The 23,937-nt window shown below is 41.8% G+C and overlaps 1 protein-coding gene across 1 annotated transcript in view; it reads left to right on the top strand.

Annotated features, from left to right (window-relative positions):
• The first annotated feature begins 5,160 nt into the window (after positions 1–5,160).
• LOC122839119 (E3 ubiquitin-protein ligase rnf213-alpha-like) overlaps positions 5,161–23,937 on the top strand; it is a 98,252-nt gene continuing 79,475 nt past the window's right edge. Inside the window, exons 1-4 of the mRNA XM_044130454.1 lie at positions 5,161–5,185; positions 5,423–5,538; positions 5,622–5,728; positions 6,187–6,290. Coding sequence (XP_043986389.1) covers positions 5,626–5,728; positions 6,187–6,290 — 207 coding nt within the window. The 5' untranslated portion in view covers positions 5,161–5,185; positions 5,423–5,538; positions 5,622–5,625. The remainder of the gene's footprint in view (positions 5,186–5,422; positions 5,539–5,621; positions 5,729–6,186; positions 6,291–23,937) is intronic.

The following is a 23,937-nucleotide window of genomic DNA, read 5'->3' as shown; positions in this document are numbered from 1 at the left end:
TATTTTAGGAATATTTCAGTTTTGGAAAAGAGTTAGTACTGCGTTGAAATTCCACGTTCTTTTTGTTTTTGTTTGTTTTGTTTTATTTAAGGCTGATATTCTGTGTATTTTGCCATAATATTGACAAGACATATGCGTTACAATTCAAGTTATTCCTCTTTTGTTTCTGTTTTTCTGTAAATCTGACTGCCTTAAATTTTTGTGTGCAAACCTTCTGAAAAGATGGTCATTCATTCAATCAATGATGTTCATCTCTTCCCGTGATTTCTTTGTAATTTTAGTCGTTCAACACTTGTTTCCACCCGTTTACTCATCAAACCTAATAAAAAACATTTAGTCTTTTCACAATGCCCACTTTTTAGCACCATTTGAAAAGTAAAAATGTGGCCCTAATTACCATAAATCAGTATCTGTGTCCCACAAAGCTGCTCCACTGGGCCTGATGACGTGGTTTCAAAGTGTGGGTGAAGTTCCACCGTGACGAAGGATGTAGGAACCCCATGCCGTGACTGAGAAGCGCATTAGTGTGTGCACTGGTGGTTTTTCACACGACACACCTGAACAGACTGCAGCACACATTGACAATTTCAAACTCCAAACCACAAAACCTCTGTAGGCCCACATTTTTCATTGTTAAACACTGAAGAGAAAAACATGAATTTGTTAAATGTTACTTTCCATGCTACTTTTAAGGTAAAATTTGATATTTTTCCTGGTGTATCGGGAAACATAAAGCTCAGTATTAAGTCAGATCAGTTTTGTTTGTATCAAAAGTTGATCAGGATTTCCCAGTACAACCAACTTTTTATAAGTGATATTTTACTTTAGCCACAATTTATCAATTCTTCCAAGAAGCTATATGTTGGCATTTAGCTGCTAGAATCTGTTTTATTAATTGCAACATGGAATATTTAATAAAAAGATCAACACTGTTTTATACTGTTGATCTGCAGTTCTGATCTAATCTGTCCATAAATGTTAAGAAGGATGCCTCATGAACCTCAAGTGGAGATTTTCACACATTTTCCAGCTGAAATTTGAAACTGAAAAAATGTAAATCATAATTGATGGAAAATCTTGTTAAAGTCTGAACGCTTGAATTTAAATATTAAAAGTGGGGTACTAAAAACATCTTAAATTGATCATTCCAGATTTATTGTTGTCTTTTACAGTACAGTTGGTTCAGGAAGCTTTTTGATTGTGTTAATAGATAAGGGAGACATTTGGAAAGCATGTGGGAGAAAAATGTGTTTATGTGCCACATCCGAACAGAAACTTTGCTGTTGCTGCTGCAGTGGCTCAGTGGTTTTTACTGCCACCCCACAGCCTGAAAGTACTGGGTGTGGATGACTGTTTCTGTATCTCAGGAGTCTTTGCTGTGTCCCCACAATTGACAGAGTTTCATGTTAGGTTATCTAAATGCTACAGATGGCTCATACGTTACCACACAACGTCGACCAGTTAAACTGTGAAATTACCAATGTGGGTTATCAGGTTGGCAAGGTATTTAGGAAGATTTATTGGTGATTTTAACGATGTTTCTGATGGGGAAACATCCACATGGAGAACTGCTTGCAGACTGTTATGTTTTCTTTTGATGAAATCAAAAATAATAATCAAAAAGTTTATGAAATATTTGGTGTATATATTATAGTGAATGCCTGTTTTAAAAAAGGTTGCATAAGCAGATTTTAAATAGCTAAAAAAAATCTCAGGTCAGTATTCCTTTGTATTTGCGAACTTGGCGACCGTTGACCGTTAAGATTTGTGTTCGCTTTTGGAAACTGGAGTTTTTGTTTTAACTTTGTAAGACATCTGTATTTTTGTCGTTGATGTTTCGTTCTTGATTCTTAAGTGTTTAATTGTAAATGTCTATCTACAGATGTGGCTGCGTAGCCTAGCATTTTGTTTAGCGGTTCTGTATCCAGTTGAAAACTGAAATAGCGTATTTGAAATAATTTTTATGCAAGTTTCCTGTATGTTTTATTTAACGGGCTAATCTGATTTTATATTGGTACATGGTACGAAGTTTTAAAATTATGTTTGAGAAAAAGAAGCCCCATATTGGTTTCAAATCGAATAGAATAGAATATAGGAGGAAAGATAAGTATGATTTAATTGGTGTATGATGGAAATGATGAGCGAAGTGATTATTTTACTGCTGAAAAGATGGTGGAATTCCCATGGAGAAGTGAGGCCTGATCCAGGCCTCAACCATTATCTGAGGCCTAGATCAGATAATGGTTGAAAGTGGTGTTTGTTAGTAGCGGTTTCTTTGTTCTGAAGTGCTGGAAGGTGGACGGGCAGGTAAGTACGATCATAGGATGTGGAGTAGTTCAAACTGCATGAATCAAGGGAGGTGAGAAGCTTTAGGCAATTTTCAGGTGAGTTCTTCAGCAAAATTGGAGAGCATGGAGAGAGTGTGCAAGGGGAATGAAATGTGAACTTGTTTCCTGAAAAGGAGGACAAGAGGGTATATCAAAGAGCAAAGTAGTGAAGACTTGATAACCACTCCTGGAGTAAAACAATGTGGCATCTACTTCAACTTCCCTTTAAGTTCCTCCTAAGTTGGCTTGATGAGCTCCAGCTGTGAGGACGCACCTGTTGACAGACAATCAGAAGACGTAGAGCCACATCACCAACCTGGACATATCCCTGTGGATATGATTAAAACATCTTAAATAAACACTTAGGATTAAGACCTTGTAACAACTGAGCTTCTGTTTTAGTATTCATTAGTTTGCACGTAAATGTCCAGAGGTTTAAGTTAACTTTGATATTTTGTTGAAGTCAGAACACTATGTTTACTTTTTTTTTATAATTAATATGTCAGATTTGCTGCCACATTACAACCTTTTTTGTTATTTCAAAGGGAGGACAAATATTTGTCTCAAACCTCTCAGAAAAAACATAAGAAATACTAAAGCAGGATTACATAAAACCATCACAGTTGTTGCTATCTTGATTTTTGGACACAGTATTCGACTGATTTGCATTTATGAGAAATGAATGAGGAAGGAGGTGCAGAGCATGGGCCGTGATGTTTCCCAGCAGACCGGGATTAGAGGAGCTTCCATAAATATGTTTGGCAGCCTGGTGTTCTCTGTGCCCACCAGTAAAAATAGGCTTTCTTCCCAAGGGACTGATGACGTCTGCAGCCTGCCTGCATCACCAGCCACAAGTCGGCTTCATCTTCATACTGGAAGAGCAGAGACACAGAGTGTGGGGGGAGCATCAGTGATCACCATGGTAACATGTGCAGAGTGACGCAGGTAAAAGCAATACAAAGGAGGAGAGGTGGCGATTGGCTGCCTAGAGCAGCGGCGTTTGTACGTGGAAGAGATGTGTGGGTGGAAAAGAGAAGGAGGAAAACTCAACAACACAGCACTGAGATTAGCTCCCACACTGCATCACACAGATACACACAGCTCAAGCCTGTTAAGATTTCTAACAGTTCACCCAATAAATGGATATGGACTTTAACATGATTTTTAAACAGTAAGCATATAGGCACAACCATGAGCTGCCTTTCTCTTCTCGTTTTCTTCACATAAAATATTGGCTCTCCAGAGATATATGTACTTACTGTTCCTTTTTCCCTTTCTTTTATTTTCTCTGAGTATGTTGAAGTGAAATTTCTTTCTTTGGCCGACTGAATGCCTGCTTAATTATATATACAATAGTAGAAAAAATATTTACCTCCCCAAACATTTCTCTTATTTTGCTATGTTCTTTGATCTAAATGTTTCAGATCATTAGACAAAATTTAACTTCAGACAAAGATAACCTGAATTAAAGTATATATCAATTTCTAAAAGATCATTGCTATTATCTGATCCAATGAGTGAAGCTGATTCTCATTCTGATTCAGACTCTGATGGGTTTCTGGGTTCTTTTGTGACTTTGTGGCTTAATAATTTCTAGGGCGGCCACTAATGGGAAAGTTCACCGTGTTTTTTTAAGGATAATAGTTATCAGTTATTTAAGGATAATAGTTATCAGGTTTGCTGGAAACCCAAATCCTTAAAAATGTATTTAAACCCCTTTCAGACAGATAGCTGTCAATGATTGGTCATAGACTGGTGGTGCATAATGTGTCTTTTTGAGATCTTTAACGTGCTTCAAGTTGTCAGGTTATATTTAAGAAAGACTTTTAGTCTACTAGTCTGGAAAAAATCAGCCCTGGTTGTAGCTATTTCAGTTGAACCAAATTAATTGCAATTAATTCATGGTTTGTCAAATGGCACCATTATTATTATTATCATTATTATGATTAACATGACCAATTAATAGACATTATGGCTACATTTGTGCTTTTCCTGTTGTGAGGTGTCATAAATTATGCTGGTCTGTTAATGATCTGATATTAAATTATGAAAAGAATAGGTCATTACACAAAATAATCCAACACTACCACCTAATGGCCATATCTGTTATTGACTTTTTGTGTTGTCTGAACATACAACTTGCTGCTAGTTTTGCTACAGGTTGTATTATGGAAACCCCATAGTTGATTTTGACCTTAATTTTTGTTTTAATTAAAAGTATAAAAGAAGAGAAGGGAAGCAATTACATGCTCTTCTGGTAACATGACCCACGAATAGGTAGTTATAAGTGATCTTGATGCAGCCTACTTATTGTTATTATTTGACTGACAGCACAGTGTAACATATCAGCAGGTAAGAGATATGCTTACAAAGTTTTTGTTAAGTACTGCACTTTTAGAGGATTATTTGAAATGTTGCAACCACTTTAGTTCAGGTGATACTTTGTTATTGAAAATGACTGTTTTTCGCAACTAAGTTTGAAAGAAACATTTAAAACATTTCAATTGGTGTATGCTTGATAATTTTATGAGCTAGCAACGACAGATATTGAAAGCATGATTTAGTTTACAGAAGACCACTGAATAGTTTTGAGACTGATCAATAGAAAATCAATCATAAGTTACAGTATTTGAATTTCTAGAGAGTTATCCTGCATTTTTTGCCATTTTTAATTTACACATATAGCTGAAAGTATGTGTGTCATGTTTTTCTTTCTTTCTGTGAGTTAGAACATTGTGTACAAAGCAGTACTGCCACTCCTTTTACTGTAAATGAAAATGAAAGTATCAGGAGCTATTTAGCAAAGTTCATTGTCTCAGAGTTTCACTGTCATCCTGACAAGGAGCACACTGAACAAGGTAAGTTATATGGTAACCTACCTCATAATCTAGTCTAGTTTAATTTAATAATACATTTAAGTATTGTATTTTAAAACACCTAATCATAAATGGATCCACTGAAGTTCTTTGAAGGTGTATTGTCCTCATCGGTTGCTTATATTTATATAATTTTCAATGCTGTTCTTTAGGATACAAATCGTTAATTATATTGAGGTTAAGATGTAGATTTCCTTTGATTGTTATCGTATTTTTCAGTCATTCTCTCATAGTTTTGAGTTTTGAAGACAAAGGAGGAAGTGGAACTGTGTACGATTTTTTTTAACGGTTGTAAGTCTGCAGTCTTCATAAAATGTGACGTTCTAAATTACAAGGTAACACAAATATCTAATGAGTCTTTATATTATCCAAGACTTAGTATACACAATTAATCTTTATTTTGTTTTTGTTTAAACAGGAATATGAACTCCTGTCCAGACTGTGAAGATCGAGTGGAAAGTTCATATGAATTCTGCTGTAATTGTGAGTTTAAGCTCCACCTCTTAGCTCAAAACAGGAAACAAGGTTAGTTTCTTTTAGGCATATCTCGGTGTTAACACTTTACCCTATTTTATTGATGTGGTAATAAAATGAAATATGAACTTTAAATCCCTATTTGGTTTTACAGTGCCCTCTTTCGCCTTCATTATCTTTAAATATCCATCAGTTATTGCTACAATAACTGATGGATATTTAATCTAGAAAGAAATGAGAACTTGTTGTTGGGTTGTTGTTTTTTTATACAATAATTTAAATGTTCTAAATTCAAGACTATACATATCTACCTATAGATTATATGTATCTACCTATTTTTTTTATTCTTTTTTTTTACATTTTCTACATGACAACTTAGAACCTAAGTGCATTTTGTTATGATTTGTTGTGGTAGAACAACATAACTTTTGCAGTATTTCTTAATTTCCATCTTTTGGCTCGCACAAAATGGAAATTAGGGTTGCATGATTTTTTTTTCCCTGAAATAGATGCGTCCTCATCAGAAAACCAGCCTGCTGTCCCAAAGAAGAACCAAAACAAGGATCAAGATCAGGTTTCACAAGCTGAACAAGAGCATCAGAAAGAAATACAGGTAAACATTACTGGAATAAGTAATTTTCAAGTTAATATTTTTAGGATCCACGGATTTAAGATTGTTCTGGAAATGTATTAAAAAAATGTTCTGTTCGGATCAGAGAAATGACCTCATCGCTTCCTTTGTAGGACTTGCTAATTGCTGGATCTGTTGAATTGTTCAACAAGCCTCTGAGGCTGCACTAAGTGCAGCAAGCAGAGTTGCAACTTTATTTTAAGGCTTTTGTTAATACTATAAATAACATTACTTTAATTATAATTAATGTAAATACATTCTTCTGTATTGCTTCTAATTGAATGTTCTGTTATTTACACAGAAGATGAAATCTTAATATTGGTTAAGCCCTTCATCTATGGGTGCAGAAAATACCTATTACACCAAACATATCTTTCTGCTGCAGTATTTTGTAAACAAATACCAGTCTCAAATTAGAATCATTTCACTGACAAAGTAAATGACACATCATTCCTTACCAACTTGGAGTGAATTGAATAAACCAGGAGACACATACTGGAAAGAGTTATTACTGGGACCTGGTGACGCCAAAGACTCAATAGAAATAGTTGAAGGTTACCTAAGAAACAGATGCAAGTTATGGAAACTAATGGGACAAAACTAGAAACCAAAACTATATGGAGAATCCGGTTATGAAGGAAAATGTAATACCACACAAGACGTTTTCAATTTACCAAACTAGAATAGAATGAGCCTTCAATGTCCTGTAAGGGGAAATTAAGGTGCAACAGTAGCAACATGTAGAGGTTCACACAAAAAGTTCTTGTGTTACAAACAATGGACCTTACCAGGCTCCGCCCACAACCGACCCACATGACCGCAAGTCTCACAAACAAAGCTTTCCGACAGCTACTATAATGGACAGAGGAACTAACAAGTTCATGTCATCATCTGGGAGGAGGTTACTGGCTTCTCAGTCAGAAGCTGGTTGCAAACCTGAGGCCAGCAGGTGTCAGTTATGGTAGATCTGAAATTTGGTTTGATGACTGAAATATGAGAAGCTACTGACAGGAGGAACCAAAGAGCTCTCTAAATGTAACCTGCAACTCACAAAAACAGGTTAATTAATTTAGTATATATATATAAGAAGTTGGGCCTAATCAGAAGATTTTAAATTCGAGAGAACCCAGGTGTGAGCAACAACAGAACACACACAGTGTCTACAAGAAAACAGCAAAATTTAATATAATAAACAATGGTGGATCCACATTTAAAACAGACAAACAAATACTGCGCGCTTTTAAAAAAAATAAATAAATAAATAAATTGAATACTTCGGTCTCCAATGAGTCAATTGTTCAGTCTCAGTCTCTCAGCTGGTGACCAGTCGGGTCACTATCTACCCGTGCGCCTGGTCCTCTGGGCTGGGGCTCGCCATCCAGGTTCAGGAGAAGAGGGTCTTGGAATCTTTGGCTCTCCAAGCCAAAAGTGTATCAAACAAGCTAAAAAAAAAAAACCTGACCGATGCTCCGAGCTGTCAACGGCTATTTTTCGGGGTTCAGCTGTTTACAGGGGAAACTCTCCGAGCTCTCCAGATTTGTCAATTTCTTTCAAGCTCTTTAAGGAAACAACCGTCAGCTGTTAGCTCTCAGGCGTTCTGAGCGAAGCAACCGTCAGCTGTTAGCTCTCAAGCCTTTCTGCTGCGCTCCGAACGAAACAACCGCCAGCTGTTGAAAGGGGCGGGACAATCAACCCCATTGGCCGACGCGAAACCAGACCGCGCCAGCCATTGGCTGCTCAAACCGCCAACAGAAACTAACACTAAAGGCCTATTTCACTTTTTTTTTTCTTTTTTTTTTTTACGTAATTACCTTTTAGTTCTTTTGGTAGAATAAGATATTGAATTAACATCTATTATTTTTTTCTTGTGTTTTTAAACACTGGGTTACACTGTCCCCCCTTGGAACATGCAAGTCCCTTTGCATGGGATGGGTTGTTTTGAAATGACAGGAATGCTGGAACCCTTAAAAGTGGTTTCAAGTTCAGGTTCTATCAAGGCACTAGTAAAAGCAAGGCTTAAGCCATGGAATAGGGACTGGGCAATGGATATGAGTGGGTTCCCTAACTGGCTATACTGGAGCCTCTTTGGTTGAGTGGTTTGTCTCTCTGAACGTCTCACAGGATTTGTGATTTCATGACTTGGGTGGTTGGGTTTGTCCTCTGATACATTTTGGTTGCATACACCTTCACTATGTAGGTTAGGTTCACTTTTACAATCACTACCATGGGTCAACCGTTCAGTATTTGCTACTGCTTCAAACTTCTCTTCAGAAGAAACTACCGGGTCACTGCCAGGAATGTCATCACAATCGAGTACATTGTTGAACTCAGGTAGGTTTTCACATTCAGGTGTGTTGTCACATTCAGGTAAGTTGTCACATCCAGTTACAGTGTCACATTCAGGTAAGTTTTCACATCCAGGTACAGTGTCACATTCAGGTAAGTTGTTACATATAGGTAAGTTTTTAGGCCATGTCTGTTTTGGAATCTCATAAATTCGCGTGAATTTGATTGGCTCTGGGACAGGTTGTTCTCTAAGCCAATAGAGCTCCTCGTTTTCAGGTTCAGGAAGATTGAATTCTTCATTTTGCTCAGGGGACTGCCGTGTTTTAGGTTTGCAGACCCGATTTGGCGGAGTTGGATTTTCTTCTGTGGGAGCAAGGAACCCGCAAGGTAGAAGAAGGTCACGATGGACAGTGCGCACTGACCCATCTTTAGTTTCAGACTTAATGGTGTAGACTGGCAGATCACCAGCTTGTTCTACCACAACATAAATGTCTGTCTCCCACCTATCGGCTAGTTTATGCTTACCCCTAAGACGAACGGCTCGCACCAAAACTCGGTCTCCGGGTTCTAGTTTGGATGGTTTTACATGCATGTCAAATCTGGCTTTATTTCTGGCAGCCATTTTGTTAGCATTTTGGGTTGCTAGTTTGTAGCTTTCTTGGAGAGTTGTTCTCAGTTTTTCCACATATTGTGAGTGGGACTTAAAAGTTTTGTTTCGGAGAGGTAGGTTGAATGCAAGGTCAACAGGTAATCTGGGTTGACGACCAAACATTAATTCATAAGGTGCAAATCCGGTTGTGTCATTTTTCGTACAATTGTACGCATGGACCAATGGTTTTACAAAGTTGCGCCACTGCGTTTTGTCTTTATGTTCTAGGGTCCCAAGCATACTTAACAAGGTGCGGTTAAAGCGTTCCACAGGATTCCCCCTAGGATGATAAGGAGTGGTTCGAATCTTGTGAATGCCCATGATCTTGCAAAGTTCTTTTATTACGTGTGACTCAAAATCTGGCCCTTGATCACTATGTAATCGTTCAGGGATGCCATAAGGAACTATAAAGTGATCCCAAAGACATTTTGCCACGGTTTGGGCTTTTTGGTTAGAAGTTGGAATGGCTATGGCATACTTAGTGAAGTGATCAGTTAGTACGAGCACATCCTTTGTGTTGCTTTGATCAGGCTCAATGGATAAGAAATCCATACAAACCAGTTGAAGCGGTCTGGTAGACTTTATGTTCACAAGCGCTGCAGCTTTTTCCGGAGGGGTCTTTCGCCGCACACAGCGGTTGCATGTTTTGATTCTGTTCTCGATGTCAGCTGCCATACGAGGCCAATAAAACCTTCCTCTGGCGAGATCGATGGTACGCTCAATACCTAAATGGCCCATATCATTATGGAGACTGTGAAAAACTGCCTCACGGAGCTGCTCAGGTAGGACGAGCTGATGAGTGACATTGCCATCATCTTGGCGTGTCCGGTACAATATTTGGTTGTGCAGCTCAAGACGATTTAGTTCTCGAAGCAACAGACTTATATTTGGAAGTTCTGTTCTGACTGTAGGTGGAACCTTTTTACCAGTCTCAATTTGGATAATGACCTCGCGCAAGCAAGGGTCAGCTCGTTGTTCTTGTTTGAGTTGTTCAGCTGACAGATGAGGCACGACTGGAAGACCACCACAATCATCTTCATTAACAAAGTCATCTGGTAAGGTGTTTACCGAGATGGCTAATGAGTGCACAAGAGGGGTAGGTTCATCGGAGAAACTACAACATAAGGGTCTCTCACAGATGGCTGACACCACCTCTTGGCTTAAACTGGTGTCTTGCTGTGCCAAATGAGTTTGGGTGAACTGCTGTATCCTGTCAAGCTCTTTTTGTGATACAGCATCATTTAATAACTCACCATGCGGTCGCCTTGAAAGACCGTCTGCATCAGAGTTGAGTTTTCCTGCTCTATATTGGAGCTTAAAGTTAAAGGTGGAAAGAGAAGCTAACCAACGGTAGCTCATTGCATCCATCTTAGCTGTTGTCAGAATATAGGTCAGAGGGTTACTGTCAGTAATGACAGTAAACTGGTTCCCATAAAGATAGTCTGCAAACTTTTCGGTTACAGCCCACTTTAGGGCCAAAAACTCTAACTTGTGGGCTGGGTAACGAGCTTCGCTCCTGGATAACCCCCTGCTGGCATAAGCAATGACCCTTGTTTGTCCATCCTGTTCCTGATAAAGGGCGGCGCCAAGCCCTGTGGTGCTGGCGTCGGTGTGAAGTGAGTACGGCAGCTTAGGGTCTGCAAATGCCAAGATAGGAGCGGAAGTGAGCTTCTCAATGATGTCTTTGAAAGCTTGCTCACAAGAGGGAGTCCACCGCTCACCAAAGGGTTTTTTCGGATCATGGTACTCAGCAGGCTTAGTTTTGGGTTTTGTGCTCTTACGCAGCGGTGGATAGCCTGATGTTAGATCAGTGAGAGGCTTAACAAGGCTCGAATAGTTCTTGATAAAGCGCCTGTAGTACCCCGAGAAACCTAAAAACGAACGAAGTTGTTTAAGGTCTCTGGGCACAGGCCAGCTACTCAGAGCTTTCACTTTCTCTGGGTCTGTCTCTACCCCTTTGTGGGATACTATGTGTCCGAGGTATCGCACCGAAGTTTGAAAAAACTTGCATTTTTCAGGAGACAGTTTAAGACCGTACTCTTTGAGGCGGTTTAGAACCTTCATTAATCGAGTTTCATGCTCCTCAAGTGTCTTGGAAAAGACAATGATGTCGTCAAGGAACACAAGAACTTCCTTTAAGTTCATGTCACCCATACATCGTTCCATAAGCCGCTGGAAAGTGCTGGGAGCATTTGTAATGCCTTGAGGCATTCTATTAAACTCCCAAAAGCCACTGGGACATACAAACGCAGTTTTTGGTTTGTCAGCTTCCTCTACTTCAATCTGATAGTAGCCAGATTTTAAATCAAGGACTGAAAACCATTTAGATCCAGTCAATGTAGAGAATGTTTCCTCCAAGTTCGGGAGTGCGTAAGCGTCTTTTACAGTCTGCAAATTGAGTTTTCTGTAATCTATACAGAGACGGACGTCGCCATTTTCTTCGCGACAAGCGACAATGGGCGAAGAGAATGGTGAAGTGGATTCTCGAATCACGCCTGCTTGTTGCAGCTCCTGTAAATGTTTACGGACGGCTTCTAGGTCATTGGGGTGTATGGGGCGTGCTTTGTGTTTGAATGGAGTTTCGTCTGACAGTTTAATGTTGTGCTTGACTTGATCAGTCCGACCGAAATCAAGGTCATTTTGTGCAAAAACCTCTGGCATGTTATTGAGCTTATGCAAGATGTGCTCTTTCCACTCAGTACTGATAGGAGAGGACTCAAAGTTAAAAACCAGATTGTGTTTTTGACCGACTTCAGATTTGGAAGATCCCACTGAATGTTGGTGAGAGAGGACTCTCTGGAACGCGTGGATCTCTCCAATCACACATTTTTGAGGGATTGTCACATCATGTTCAGTTTCATTGGTGAGAACAACTGGTATCAGGTAGGGTGCTCGCTCAGGTAAGCTGATGAGACTTGGCTTTACTAGGACACCCCCTGGTAAGGTTGAAAAGGATGGGTGCTCTAGCAGCACGGATCTCTCTGTCGTATTAGCTGACACCGCTACCGAGCTTTCCAGGACAACTGTCTGGCCTGCTGGGACTAGCTGAGGGCCTTTGTTGTACATGGTTGCTAGACCAAGGCTACTGCCTTTGGTCTGTTTGTGTCTTAACTCTAGCACTTTTAACACTGCCTTATAACCATCTGAAATGAGAGGCTGCAGTCCGGGACATGCTTCGTTATACAATTCATAAAGCACATCTAAGGTGTTAGTTCCAATTAACACCAAAGACTGGGAAGCAGCTCGAATGTTTGGCACGACTAAGGCAAGTGTTGACACATCGGCTTCAATGCCGAGAAACTCTTTTGGAAAAGTGACGTTCATTTCAATGTACCCTAAATAAGGCACTGATTGGCCGTTTGCACCTTCTACTTCGAGTAGGTCAAAAAGTGGCTTAATCTCATGACTGGACAGATGTTGTTCATAATATGATTGTGGGACCGTGGTCACCTGGGAGCCAGAATCGAGTAAGCAGTTTACAGTATTGCTGTTAATCTTTACTTGGGCTGTACTTTTAGTACCGATTAAACCTCGAGGCAGTTTGAATCTGCCAGTTTTAGTATGCGACTTTAAAATGGCACGTTTTTTAGTTGGCACATTTTGCTTGGGTTCAAGGGGACGGTTTGACTCTGTGGTAGCCTCTGTTTGTCCCTCAACAGAGGCAAACTTCAGTTTAAAGAAGCAGAGCCATTGTGTTGTCTATCCCATATTTGTCTTTTTGCTTTTAGTTCTTTACGTTTTGCCTCTACAAGTGCAGGGTTTGGCTCAGATTCACAGTTGGCAACAATATGTCCATCCTCCCCACAGCGAAAGCAGTACCAAGGCTTGGGCCGTGAACTAGGGCGGCTGTGTGAAGGTAAGTTGGGTTCAGGGTTTGCATGGTCAGGTTTTGTTGTTTGGTTCTTCTTAGGTACCGTTTGTTTCTTTTGTTTCATAACTGCTGCTAATTGACTTTTTAAATCAGCAACCTGTTTTTTCAGATCACTTAAAGTGTTTGAAGTTGTTTCGGAAAAGTCCATTTTTGTTTCAGTGACAGTTTGTTCATGTGACGCTGCTTTTTGTTTGGTTGCACTAAAGTGTTTTCTCATTCTTGTGCTTTTAACTTCTTGTCTGTTTTCTGCAGTACGGAGTAGGAGTAATAGTTCTGCAAATGTGGGCAGATTATTTCTCTTTAACTCTAACTGCAGTTCTGTCAGTAGGTTATCATCCCAACAGCCTCTTTGAAATTGCTTAAGAAGCTGTCTATCTCTTTCTCTGGGGTCTACACCACCCCGGCGCACTGCAAGACTCAGTGCCACCTGTAAGCGATGCAAGTACGCGGATGGTTTCTCCCCAGGATCCTGCAAAGTGTTCATGAATCGCACAAGCAGTTCCTCACCATCTTCAACAGTGCCAAATGCCGACTCAAGCAGCCTAAGATAGTCATCAACGGATGCATCAGGCCCAAGAGGCGAATGACATCTGAAGCTGGAGTGAGAAGGCTCTCAAGAATTTTCCGGGTTTTTTCCAAGTTAGAAAGAGATGTGTCTCCCATCATTAAGTCAACATGGGAACGCCATGTTTCATAGTCAGCTTCAGGATATGGTCTAGGGTTTTTTCCAGAAAAAGCTCTCAACCTAAGGGTGGAGTGAGCATTAGATGTCTTCTCTGTAGTTTTGACAACATGTTCAACCACAATCCTCTGTACTTCAGGTGAGACTAGATCGGTTTGACTTAACATGTGAGGTTTCTGATTAAGTTTCAAGGAACTTAGGTTAGGGCTCTGAACAAGCTTAGGAGAGTGGGGGTTATCAATGTGGTGTGGAGGGAAAACAACACTTTGTGTAGGCTCTGTGTCATTATTTGGACATGGGCTTGCAGCTGCCTCAACAGATCCCATGGACTCTTCAAACTTTGACATCACCTCCCTTAAGACTTCTTCAAAATCCTTCCCACTTAATTTAGCTAAGGTCTTTAGTTCAGTGAGGTAGGTATCAGTAACACTGCCCCCTACGGTTTTTGTGTAAACATCTGTTAGGGCGCGGACACAGTATTTAACATCTGGATTTTCAGCTGATGGATACAGGTAAGGCAATGCAGGTGTTAGCTCCTGAACAGCTACATCAGAGCTAAACTCCACAACACAGTTCTGGTAAAACTCAGATGAGCTATCATCGACTGTTAGTGTCCTACTTATTGTACCACATTGTCGCAAGTAGTCAAAAACATCATCATCCTTTTCAGATCCAGTTAAACCACTGACAATGACTGCATTTGGTATCTTAATTCCTAATTTTGCAATGAAATCCATAGTACCAATGTGTTAACAGACAAAATTCAAATTGTTGTTCCACTGTTGTCACACAACTAGGCTCCTGGCTGGCTCGCCAAATTTTTGTAACCTGCAACTCACAAAAACAGGTTAATTAATTTAGTATATATATATAAGAAGTTGGGCCTAATCAGAAGATTTTAAATTCGAGAGAACCCAGGTGTGAGCAACAACAGAACACACAGTGTCTACAAGAAAACAGCAAAATTTAATATAATTAACAATGGTGGATCCACATTTAAAACAGACAAACAAATACTGCGCGCTTTTAAAAAAAATAATAAATAAATAAATTGAATACTTCGGTCTCCAATGAGTCAATTGTTCAGTCTCAGTCTCTCAGCTGGTGACCAGTCGGGTCACTATCTACCCGTGCGCCTGGTCCTCTGGGCTGGGGCTCGCCATCCAGGTTCAGGAGAAGAGGGTCTTGGAATCTTTGGCTCTCCAAGCCAAAAGTGTATCAAACAAGCTAAAACAAAAAAACCTGACCGATGCTCCGAGCTGTCAACGGCTATTTTTCGGGGTTCAGCTGTTTACAGGGGAAACTCTCCGAGATCTCCAGATTTGTCAATTTCTTTCAAGCTCTTTAAGGAAACAACCGTCAGCTGTTAGCTCTCAGGCGTTCTGAGCGAAGCAACCGTCAGCTGTTCTCAAGCGTTCTGAGCGGAAGCAACCGTCAGCTGTTAGCTCTCAAGCCTGTCTGCTGCGCTCCGAACGAAACAACCGCCAGCTGTTGAAAGGGGCGGGACAATCAACCCCATTGGCCGACGCGAAACCAGACCGCGCCAGCCATTGGCTGCTCAAACCGCCAACAGAAACTAACACTAAAGGCCTATTTCACTTTTTTTTTTCTTTTTTTTTTTACGTAATTACCTTTTAGTTCTTTTGGTAGAATAAGATATTGAATTAACATCTATTATTTTTTTCTTGTGTTTTTAAACACTGGGTTACATAAAGGTAAAGGCAAATCTTCTGAAGCTGGGATATAATTAATTTAATTTCACATAATTACCATGATAGAAGCCATTTATTTGTTAAAATTTTATGAAATATATTTGTTCTATTTGATGTTTGTTGTGATTTACGTATACTTACAAATGAACGAGGTAATTAGTCCAACGTTTAGAAACTACAGCGGCTATAATGCGCCACAGCAAAGGTAAACAAAGGTAAAATACAGGTGATCAACTCAAAACCACTTGTACCTTTTTACTCTCTCTCTTTGTAGTTTAAGCACACCTGTTACAGTGGCAACCGCCTGGTCCCTCAAGACAAGCAAAGATTACGTTAAAAGCAACATTCAGTCAGTTACGATATCAAGTTTCCAGGCTTGATATTTATTCCTTGATTATTAATCAGCGCTTCCCTGAACACAGCGATGTTGATTGACTAGCTGTACTTGGTGCTAGAGTGGCTAATATGAGTAACAGTTTAGTCCAAAGCCTTTTCTGCTAAAATAAAATCTTTAGTGTATGTCAGATACAGTACACATTGCATGTGGATCTGTTTAGCTAATGCAGTGTTTCTCAATTCCGGTCCTCAGGCCCCCCTGCCCTGCATGTTTTAGGTGTTTCCCTTCTGCCACACACCTGGATTGAATATGTGGGTGATTAACAGGCTTCTGCAGCATTTGATGGTCATGCAATCATTTGAATCAGCTGCTCTGGAATAGCGGTACATCTAAAACATGCAGAGCAGGGGGACCTGAGGACTGGAATTGAGAAGCGCTGAGCTAATGTAAGACTGTGTAGCAGACAGGCTGTAAGGGTAAAGGTTGTATGATTACTGCCATTATGCTGTACTTAGCTAACGGGAAGCGCGTATTTCTGAGACGGCAAAGCACATGGACACGTAGAAGGGGCATCAGCCAATGAAAAGCTGCCCCTGTGGTAAGGTCCATATTGTCACCTTTCTAAAGTAATGGCCTACCTCATTTTTTGACAAAAGTGATTTCAATCTGGATAGACTCACACAGAGAAAAATAGCAGTTAGGAGTTTAATGATAGCATTTTTTGGCGCTCGAACCCGGCAGAAGACTAGTGAGCTGAGGATCACCAAGGGTAGGTGATCGGTTTCTGCGAAGCTCAGGATAGTCTTCCCCCCGGGTCCGAACACTGGTGGCAGAGCAGAGCCTTGAGGTGAAGGAACCCAGAGAGAGAGCCAGAAAGGTGATTGTCATAAAGAAGGTGGAGATGGGGAGGAGGCGGGTCAAAGCGCGGCTGAAGAGCAGGAAGATCCAAAGTAGCTTGTCCTTTTGAAGGGATCCATGGACGACGATTGGCTGGAGTGGTGCGGCAAATCCATCCTGATTGGCTGCGGCGGGGACGTGGTGAGTGGATGATGTGGATCAGCTGTGTGTTGTGCCCCAGCCTGAAGTTTCGCCTAGGCTCCATTTCATTCTGGATACTTGTTAGGCGCGAACCGAGTTAGCAGGGGCCTGCTGTCTGCGAGACTTGTTAGGTGCAAGCCACATTGGTGGGGGTCAGCAGTCTGATAGACTTGTTAGGCGCGATCCGTGTTGGCTGAGGCCTGCAGTCTGCGAGACTTGTTAGGCGCAAGCTGCGTTGGCAGGGGCCTGCAGTCTGGGACTTGTTAGGCGCGAACCATGTTGGCAGGGGCCTGCAGTCTGATAGACTTGTTAGGCGCGAACTGCATGATGATCTGCAAAAGATGAAACGGCTGCTGTTGAGCCGAAGAACCATGGACCGCTGGTCGGGCTGGATCTCCTAGGTAGAAAAAGATGTTATAGATGCCCAAACGCTCCACCACCAGTCATGATGAGATGCTCACCTGCGGACACTGAACGCTGAGCTTAGAGCTCAGCTGAAAGATCTGGTCTGATGTAGGATGAGAAGGCTGAGGATGACCAGCGACCAAGCTGAAGGAGTGAAGGAGGAAAGCTGTAGGGACGCCTTGAACTGCGGCAGATGTAGCATTGCCTATTCTAAAAGAATGACCCGAGAAGTGGCTAGGAGGAAAACAGCAAGCTGCTAGAATCAGTCTGAGGTGGCAGCTGAACCTATCAGCGGTCCTAGGGAAGCCATCAGGAGTAAGAAGCAAGGGATTGGATTCATGGCTGAGTTGATGCCGTTTGCATGCGAATTTGAACATTGTGCTGAAAGGGCATAACGGACCGTTGTTTTGGTGTGCTTAATGAGGAGCTTGTAGTGGTCAGGGAAGAATTTAAGATCAGAGGTAGATAAATCTCTTGATAGATTGAATATTTTAGATGCAGATGTGAACTCACTCGGTCAAAAAAACAAAAAAAAACAATAGAATGCTATAAGGAAAGCACATGATAGGAGTGCTTTGATGTAAGGGGAGAAGGCTCCAGATCGGGGCGCAGTGATGAGATTCTGGCTATTTGGATTAGAGGAGCTATGCTTAGAAATCCCTTTGAGAAGGAGATTTACACCTGGGTTCGAGAAGAGACTAAATGATGAGCTAGCTTGGTGAAACTTAGTGTGAATGAAAGTTTGAATCGACGATGGTCAAAACAGTGAGTGATAAAGGCGAGAACTGTGGGTATACTGAAGCATAAATGGGAGTAATGATAGCAGAGCAGAACTTGGTGAAGGTTTGCCAGGGGAAAGTATACTAAGAGAGTGTAGATGGGGCGAGACCCGACTTGTTGCAATAACGTGAAGAGCAGATATTTCAGGTCCTAGTTTCTTTAATAGAACTCAGAGTGGTCTACGAGATAAAAAGCAGAATAAATGAAAGCCATTATTCTCGCTCGTTAAAAACAGTTATCTAATTTGACCAGCAGATGGCAGCAAAAGGCTGCAAATAAACCACAACCACATTTTCGAAATTTTATTATAAGACTTTAAATTGCTGTGAAATGTTTAAGTTGCACAACCAAACACTCCTGTAAATAAATCAACCGATACAAAAAAGTGGTAATTCATGCTATTTCACGAGGCACACTATCCTCTATTAAAATTTTAAGTGACAGACTGGCGACCTGTCCAGGGTGACCCCGCCTCTCGCCCAGAATGTTAGCTGGAGAGGCACCAGCACCTCCCGACCCCACTAGGCACAAGGGTGTAAGAAAATGGATGGATAAATAATTTTAATATTAATTAATACGTTTTCTTCAGTATCTTCCAAATCAATAGCTTCCATTAACTCAAAATCAGTGTGAAATTATTCTACTAGACTGTATAGATAATCTTTATTACATTTTGACCCCTTTTTTATTTAACTAATTTTATATTTAAAAAACATTTTTAAAAAAATATTCATAAAATGTATTACCTCAGATGATCATCACTTTTGTTACCTGAAATATTCAATTACATGCAATTCTAGGACAGGATCTATTTCATTACATGTTCACTTCTTACCTGAAATGTGTTAAATACAACAAATACTTACTTAAAGTGTGATCTGTTTCATAACATTTACTTGTCACCTTTATTGTTTACTCTGAACTGTTTAATTACATATTAAATGTTTAAAAATAGGCTCTTTCATCTGGTTTGCTTGTTACATTAAATGTTTACTGCAAAATTTAACAGAATTGTTTAACTTTAATCACATAAAATGTTTATTTAAAATATAATCTTTCATTACATTTATGTTTATTACTTGAAACATTTTATTTATCACATTTTTACTTGAAATGTGATTCATTTCATCACCTGTTTACATGCAACTTGAAGAGCTTGAATCAAACGTTTCATTAATGTTTACCACATTAAATTATGAAATGAGAGAAAACAGCCACTTCCAACTGAACACATATTTATTTCAACACAAATGGTTCATGTTCCTCTTCAAAGTGTGCAGCCTTGCTGAGCTCTTCTCCTGGGGTTTCCTCCTCAGCCTCTCCAACTCGCTCCTCTTCTACAGTCTCCGCTACGGTGTTTTCATTATTTACGTCTTCTGGGGTAAATCATGAAAACAGTCTCTGTAACTTGTTGATCCATGATCTTGCTGTATCGCCTCTTTAATTGACGCGCATGTCGGTCCCATGTTGTGGTGTTTAACTCGCAGTGACCCAGATTCAGTCTGGATGAGGTAATCCATTTCATACGTTGGTTTGCTTTTAAGAGGACATATTGGAACACAAATCAGTATTAATACTGTAAATTAGATAAAACTAGTAAAATAGTTTACTTCACAATAATGGAATAACCTCGATTTCAACTGACAAAACTCGGACTATGCTACATAAAAAATATAAGACCGACCTGAACAAGGTTGACCCACTTAAATGAACTCAACGTAACATAACATGACCGGGACAAAATCATAGCAAGATTATGACACAACACCAACAAAGTGAATTTAGACACTCACCAGAATGGACATGTCTGGAACAAACTTGTAGATATCTTGGGAAGTTGGAGAACGTATCAGGATGTCTCATCGCTGATACCCGGGAGATTCGTCTCCTTTTTGTTAGCTCCGACAGTTTACCTACGACAGTTTAGCTACGATAGCTTAGCCTCCTCGCATTGTTTACAGGCAGAAAAAGAGTGAAACTAAAGTCCGTTTTACATCTTTTTACCGTTTTGGTCCCTTTACATCCAATAACGCAGCAAGTTCGAACCATTACTAAATAATTTTAAGTAACTTAGATTCAAAAATTCAAAATATCTGTGATACATTTTCTCGGTTATATTTATGGCCATACAATATGGTGCTCATATCCCTACTCCTAGAGCAGTGATGTCATGTTCCAAAGCTCTACAGTAGAACAACCAGATCTATTGCAGACTACTGGTGATAAGCAAATCAAGTCGTGTTGATAATTATCTCACTTCTAACTACATCTCTAGAATGCATTTCTACTGGTCCTGAATTATCTGAGCAAACAAGAAGTGTCAAAACTGTCAACATTTGAAGAACCTGAAGCTACGACAGCATCTCAAGACAAATTGATTGTGCATAGGAATCAAAATGATAAAAGAAAGCAAATGACTGAACAATTATGACTAAACAAAGATTCAGTCATGTCTGATATACATTCTGACTATCTGAAGTTGGAAAGCTAAGCCACACACCTTAAGCTGCACAACAAACTGCTTCTGGAATATTACTGCACCATCTGCTCGTATAACTAATGTTTTGGGTTACTTTCAGTCCTACTTCCTAATGGGGAGTTGTTATTTCCGAGATTTTGCAGCTCCAGGTTCAGGCCCGGGTTCGGTCAACTTGGCTTGGCCAGGAATGTTAGTGCACAAATATTATTCTACAAACAACAGGGACATGCCATTATGTTGTTATAGCATGGTTACTAGGTAATATAAGCTTCAATACCTGCTGGTTAACATATTATAATAAAAGATTAAATATAATCCCAAAGTACTTAATTCTGAAACTGGCTTTTGTACACTAGGGCTACGTTCACACTGCAGGCTTTTTTGCTCAATTACAATTTTTTGTAGCAATTTATTTTTTTGTTTTTTGCTTGGTTGTTCACTTTTCCAAATATATGCAACTTGTATGTGATCTCCCAGGTGAACAGAAAATGACCTAAAAGTATCCCACGTGCACTGTAGAGGGTGCAGTAATGTCACACATAGCAAGCATGCTCATTGTTTGCAGAAGTAAAATGTTAACCTTTAAAATTACGAGACTTAGCGGTTTTGTCCAACCACAGCTAGCACATTAACAATTTAATCCGCCATGGTTGTTGTTTTTCTTTTTGTTTTCATGTATCAGGATGCAGAATAGTGATGTTTGTCAAATATCAATGACATACAAGTCTGATGAAGGAGGAGGCATCCTGACCAGATGCCCGAGCCACCTCAACTGGCCCCTCTCGACGTGAAGGAGCAGCGGCTCTACTCTGAGTCCCTCCCGGATGACTGAGCTTCTCACCCTATCCGTAAGGGAGAGCCCAGACACCCTATGGAGAAAACCCATTTCAACCGCTTGTATCCGTGATCTCGTTCTTTCGGTCATGACCCAAAGCTCACGACCGTAGATGAGGGTGAGAACGTAGATCGACCGGTAAATCGAGAGCTTTGCTTTTTGGCTCAGCTCTCTCTTCACCACGATGGACCGGTACAGCGCCAACGCAGCAGGCGCTGTCGATCTCCCGCTCCCTTGTTCCCCCATTCATGAACAAGATCCCGAGATACTTGAACTCCTCCAGTTGGGGCAGGACACCCCCTCTGATCCGGAGAAGGCACTCTACCCTTTTCCGGCTCAAGACCATGGCCTCGGATTTGGAGGCACTGATCACTATCCCAGCCGCTTCACACTCAGCTGCGAACCGCTCCAGCGAGAGCTGCAGCTCACGTCCCAATGAAGCCAAAGGGACCACATCATCCGCAAAAAGCAGAGATGCAATCCTAAGGCCACCAAAATGGATCCCCTCAACACCCTGGCTGCACCTAGAAATTCTCTCCATAAAAGTAATGAACAGAATCGGTGACAAAGGGCAGCCTTGGCAGAGTCCAACCCTCACCGGAAATGAGCCCGACTTACTGCTGGCAATGCGGACCAGACTCCGACACCGGTCATATAGGGACTTGACAGCCCGTATCAAGGAGCCCGGTACCCCACACTCCCGGAGAAACCCCCACAAGGCTCCCAGAGGGAAACGGTCGAACGCCTTCTCCAAGTCCACAAAACACATGTAGACTGATTAGGCGAACTCCCATGCACCCTCCAGGACCCTGTTGAGGGTGTAGAGCTGGTCCAGTGATCCACGACCAGGACGAAAACCACACTGCTCTAACAATCTGACGGACCCTCCTCTCCAGAACCCCCAAATAGACCTTGCCAGGGAGGCTTAAGAGTGTGACCCCCCTATAATTGGAGCACACCCTGCGGTCCCCTTTTTTGAACAGGGGGACCACCACCCCAGTCTGCCAATCCAGGGGAACTGGATTGGCAGTCACGTTAGCCAACACAACCCCACAACATCCAGAGCCTTAAGGAACTCCGGGCGAATCTCATCCACCCCCGGGGCCCTGCCACCAAGGAGCTTTTTAACCATCTCGGCGACCTCGACCCCAGAGATTGGAGAGCCCAACCCAGAGTCCCCAGGCTCAGCTTCCACAATAGAAGGCATGTCGGTGGGATTGAGCCGCCTCGACAATGGAGGCACGGAACAAGGTCCAGTTAGACTCCATGTCCCCCACTTCCCCCAGGATGTGTTCGAAGTTCTGTCGGAGATGCGAGTTAGAGCTCCGTCTCACAGGAGATTCCGCCAGACGTTCCCAGCAGACCCTCACAACACGTTTGGGCCTGCCAGGACTGACCGGCGTTCTCCGCCACCAGCGGAGCCAACTCACCACCAGGTAGTGGTCAGTGGACAGCTCAGCACCTCTCTTCACCCGAGTGTCCAAGACAGGCCGCAGATCCGATGAAATGACGACAAAGTCGATCATCGAACTACGACCTAGGGTGTCCTGGTGCCAAGTGCACATATGGACACCCTTATGCTTGAACATGGTGTTCGTTATGGACAATCCATGACGAGCTCAAAAGTCCAACAACAGAACACCACTCGAGTTCAGATCGGGGGGGCCGTTCCTCCCAACCACAGCCCTCCAGGTCTCACTGTCATTGCCCACGTGAGAGTTGAAGTCCCCCAGCAGAACAAGGCAGTCCCCAGGAGGAGCACTCTCCAGTACCCCCTCTTGGGACTCCAAAAAGGGTGGGTAATCTGAGCTGTCATTCGGCCCATAAGCACAAACGACAGTCAGGACCCATCCCCCCACCTGTAGGCGGAGGGAGGCTACCCTCTCGTTCACCGTGGTAAACCGCAATGTACAGGCGCCGAGATGGGGAGCAACAAGTATGCCCACTCCTGCCTGACGCCTCTCACCTTGGGCAACTCCAGAGTGGAAGTATGTCCAGCCCCTCTCAAGGAGACTGGTTCCAGAACCAGAGCCATGCATCGAGGTGAGACCGACTATTTCTAGCCAGAACCTCTCGACCTCACACACTAGCTCTGGCTACTTCCCCACCAGAGAGGTGACATTCCACGTCCCAAGAGCTAGCTTCCGCAACCGAGGATTGGACCGTCAGGGGCCCCTCCCTCGGCCGCCACCCATCACACAATGCACCCGACCCCTTTGGCCCCTCTCACGGGTTTTGGGCCCATGGGAGGGGGTTCCCATGTTTCCTCTTCAGGCTGAGCCCGGGTAAAAGTCCGGCCACCAGACGCTCGCCGTCGTGCCTCCCCTCCAGGCCTGGCTCCAGAGTGGGGGCGTCCGGGCGAGGGAACGCAGAGTCCAAAGTTTGTATTCATCATTGGGGTCTTCGGGCTGCACTCTGATTTAAATTGTGCTATCCTTGCTTTGTAGGTTATTACAGTTACTCCTTAGATGACAGTATCTAACTTGTATATTATGTAAGTAGGCCTGCTGCGATAAACGATAAATCAATTAATCGCACAATAAATTAAAACTATC

Source organism: Gambusia affinis, linkage group LG10 (assembly GCF_019740435.1).
Source record: "Gambusia affinis linkage group LG10, SWU_Gaff_1.0, whole genome shotgun sequence".
NCBI lineage: Eukaryota > Metazoa > Chordata > Actinopteri > Cyprinodontiformes > Poeciliidae > Gambusia > Gambusia affinis.
This window is presented reverse-complemented; position numbering and strand designations above follow the sequence as displayed.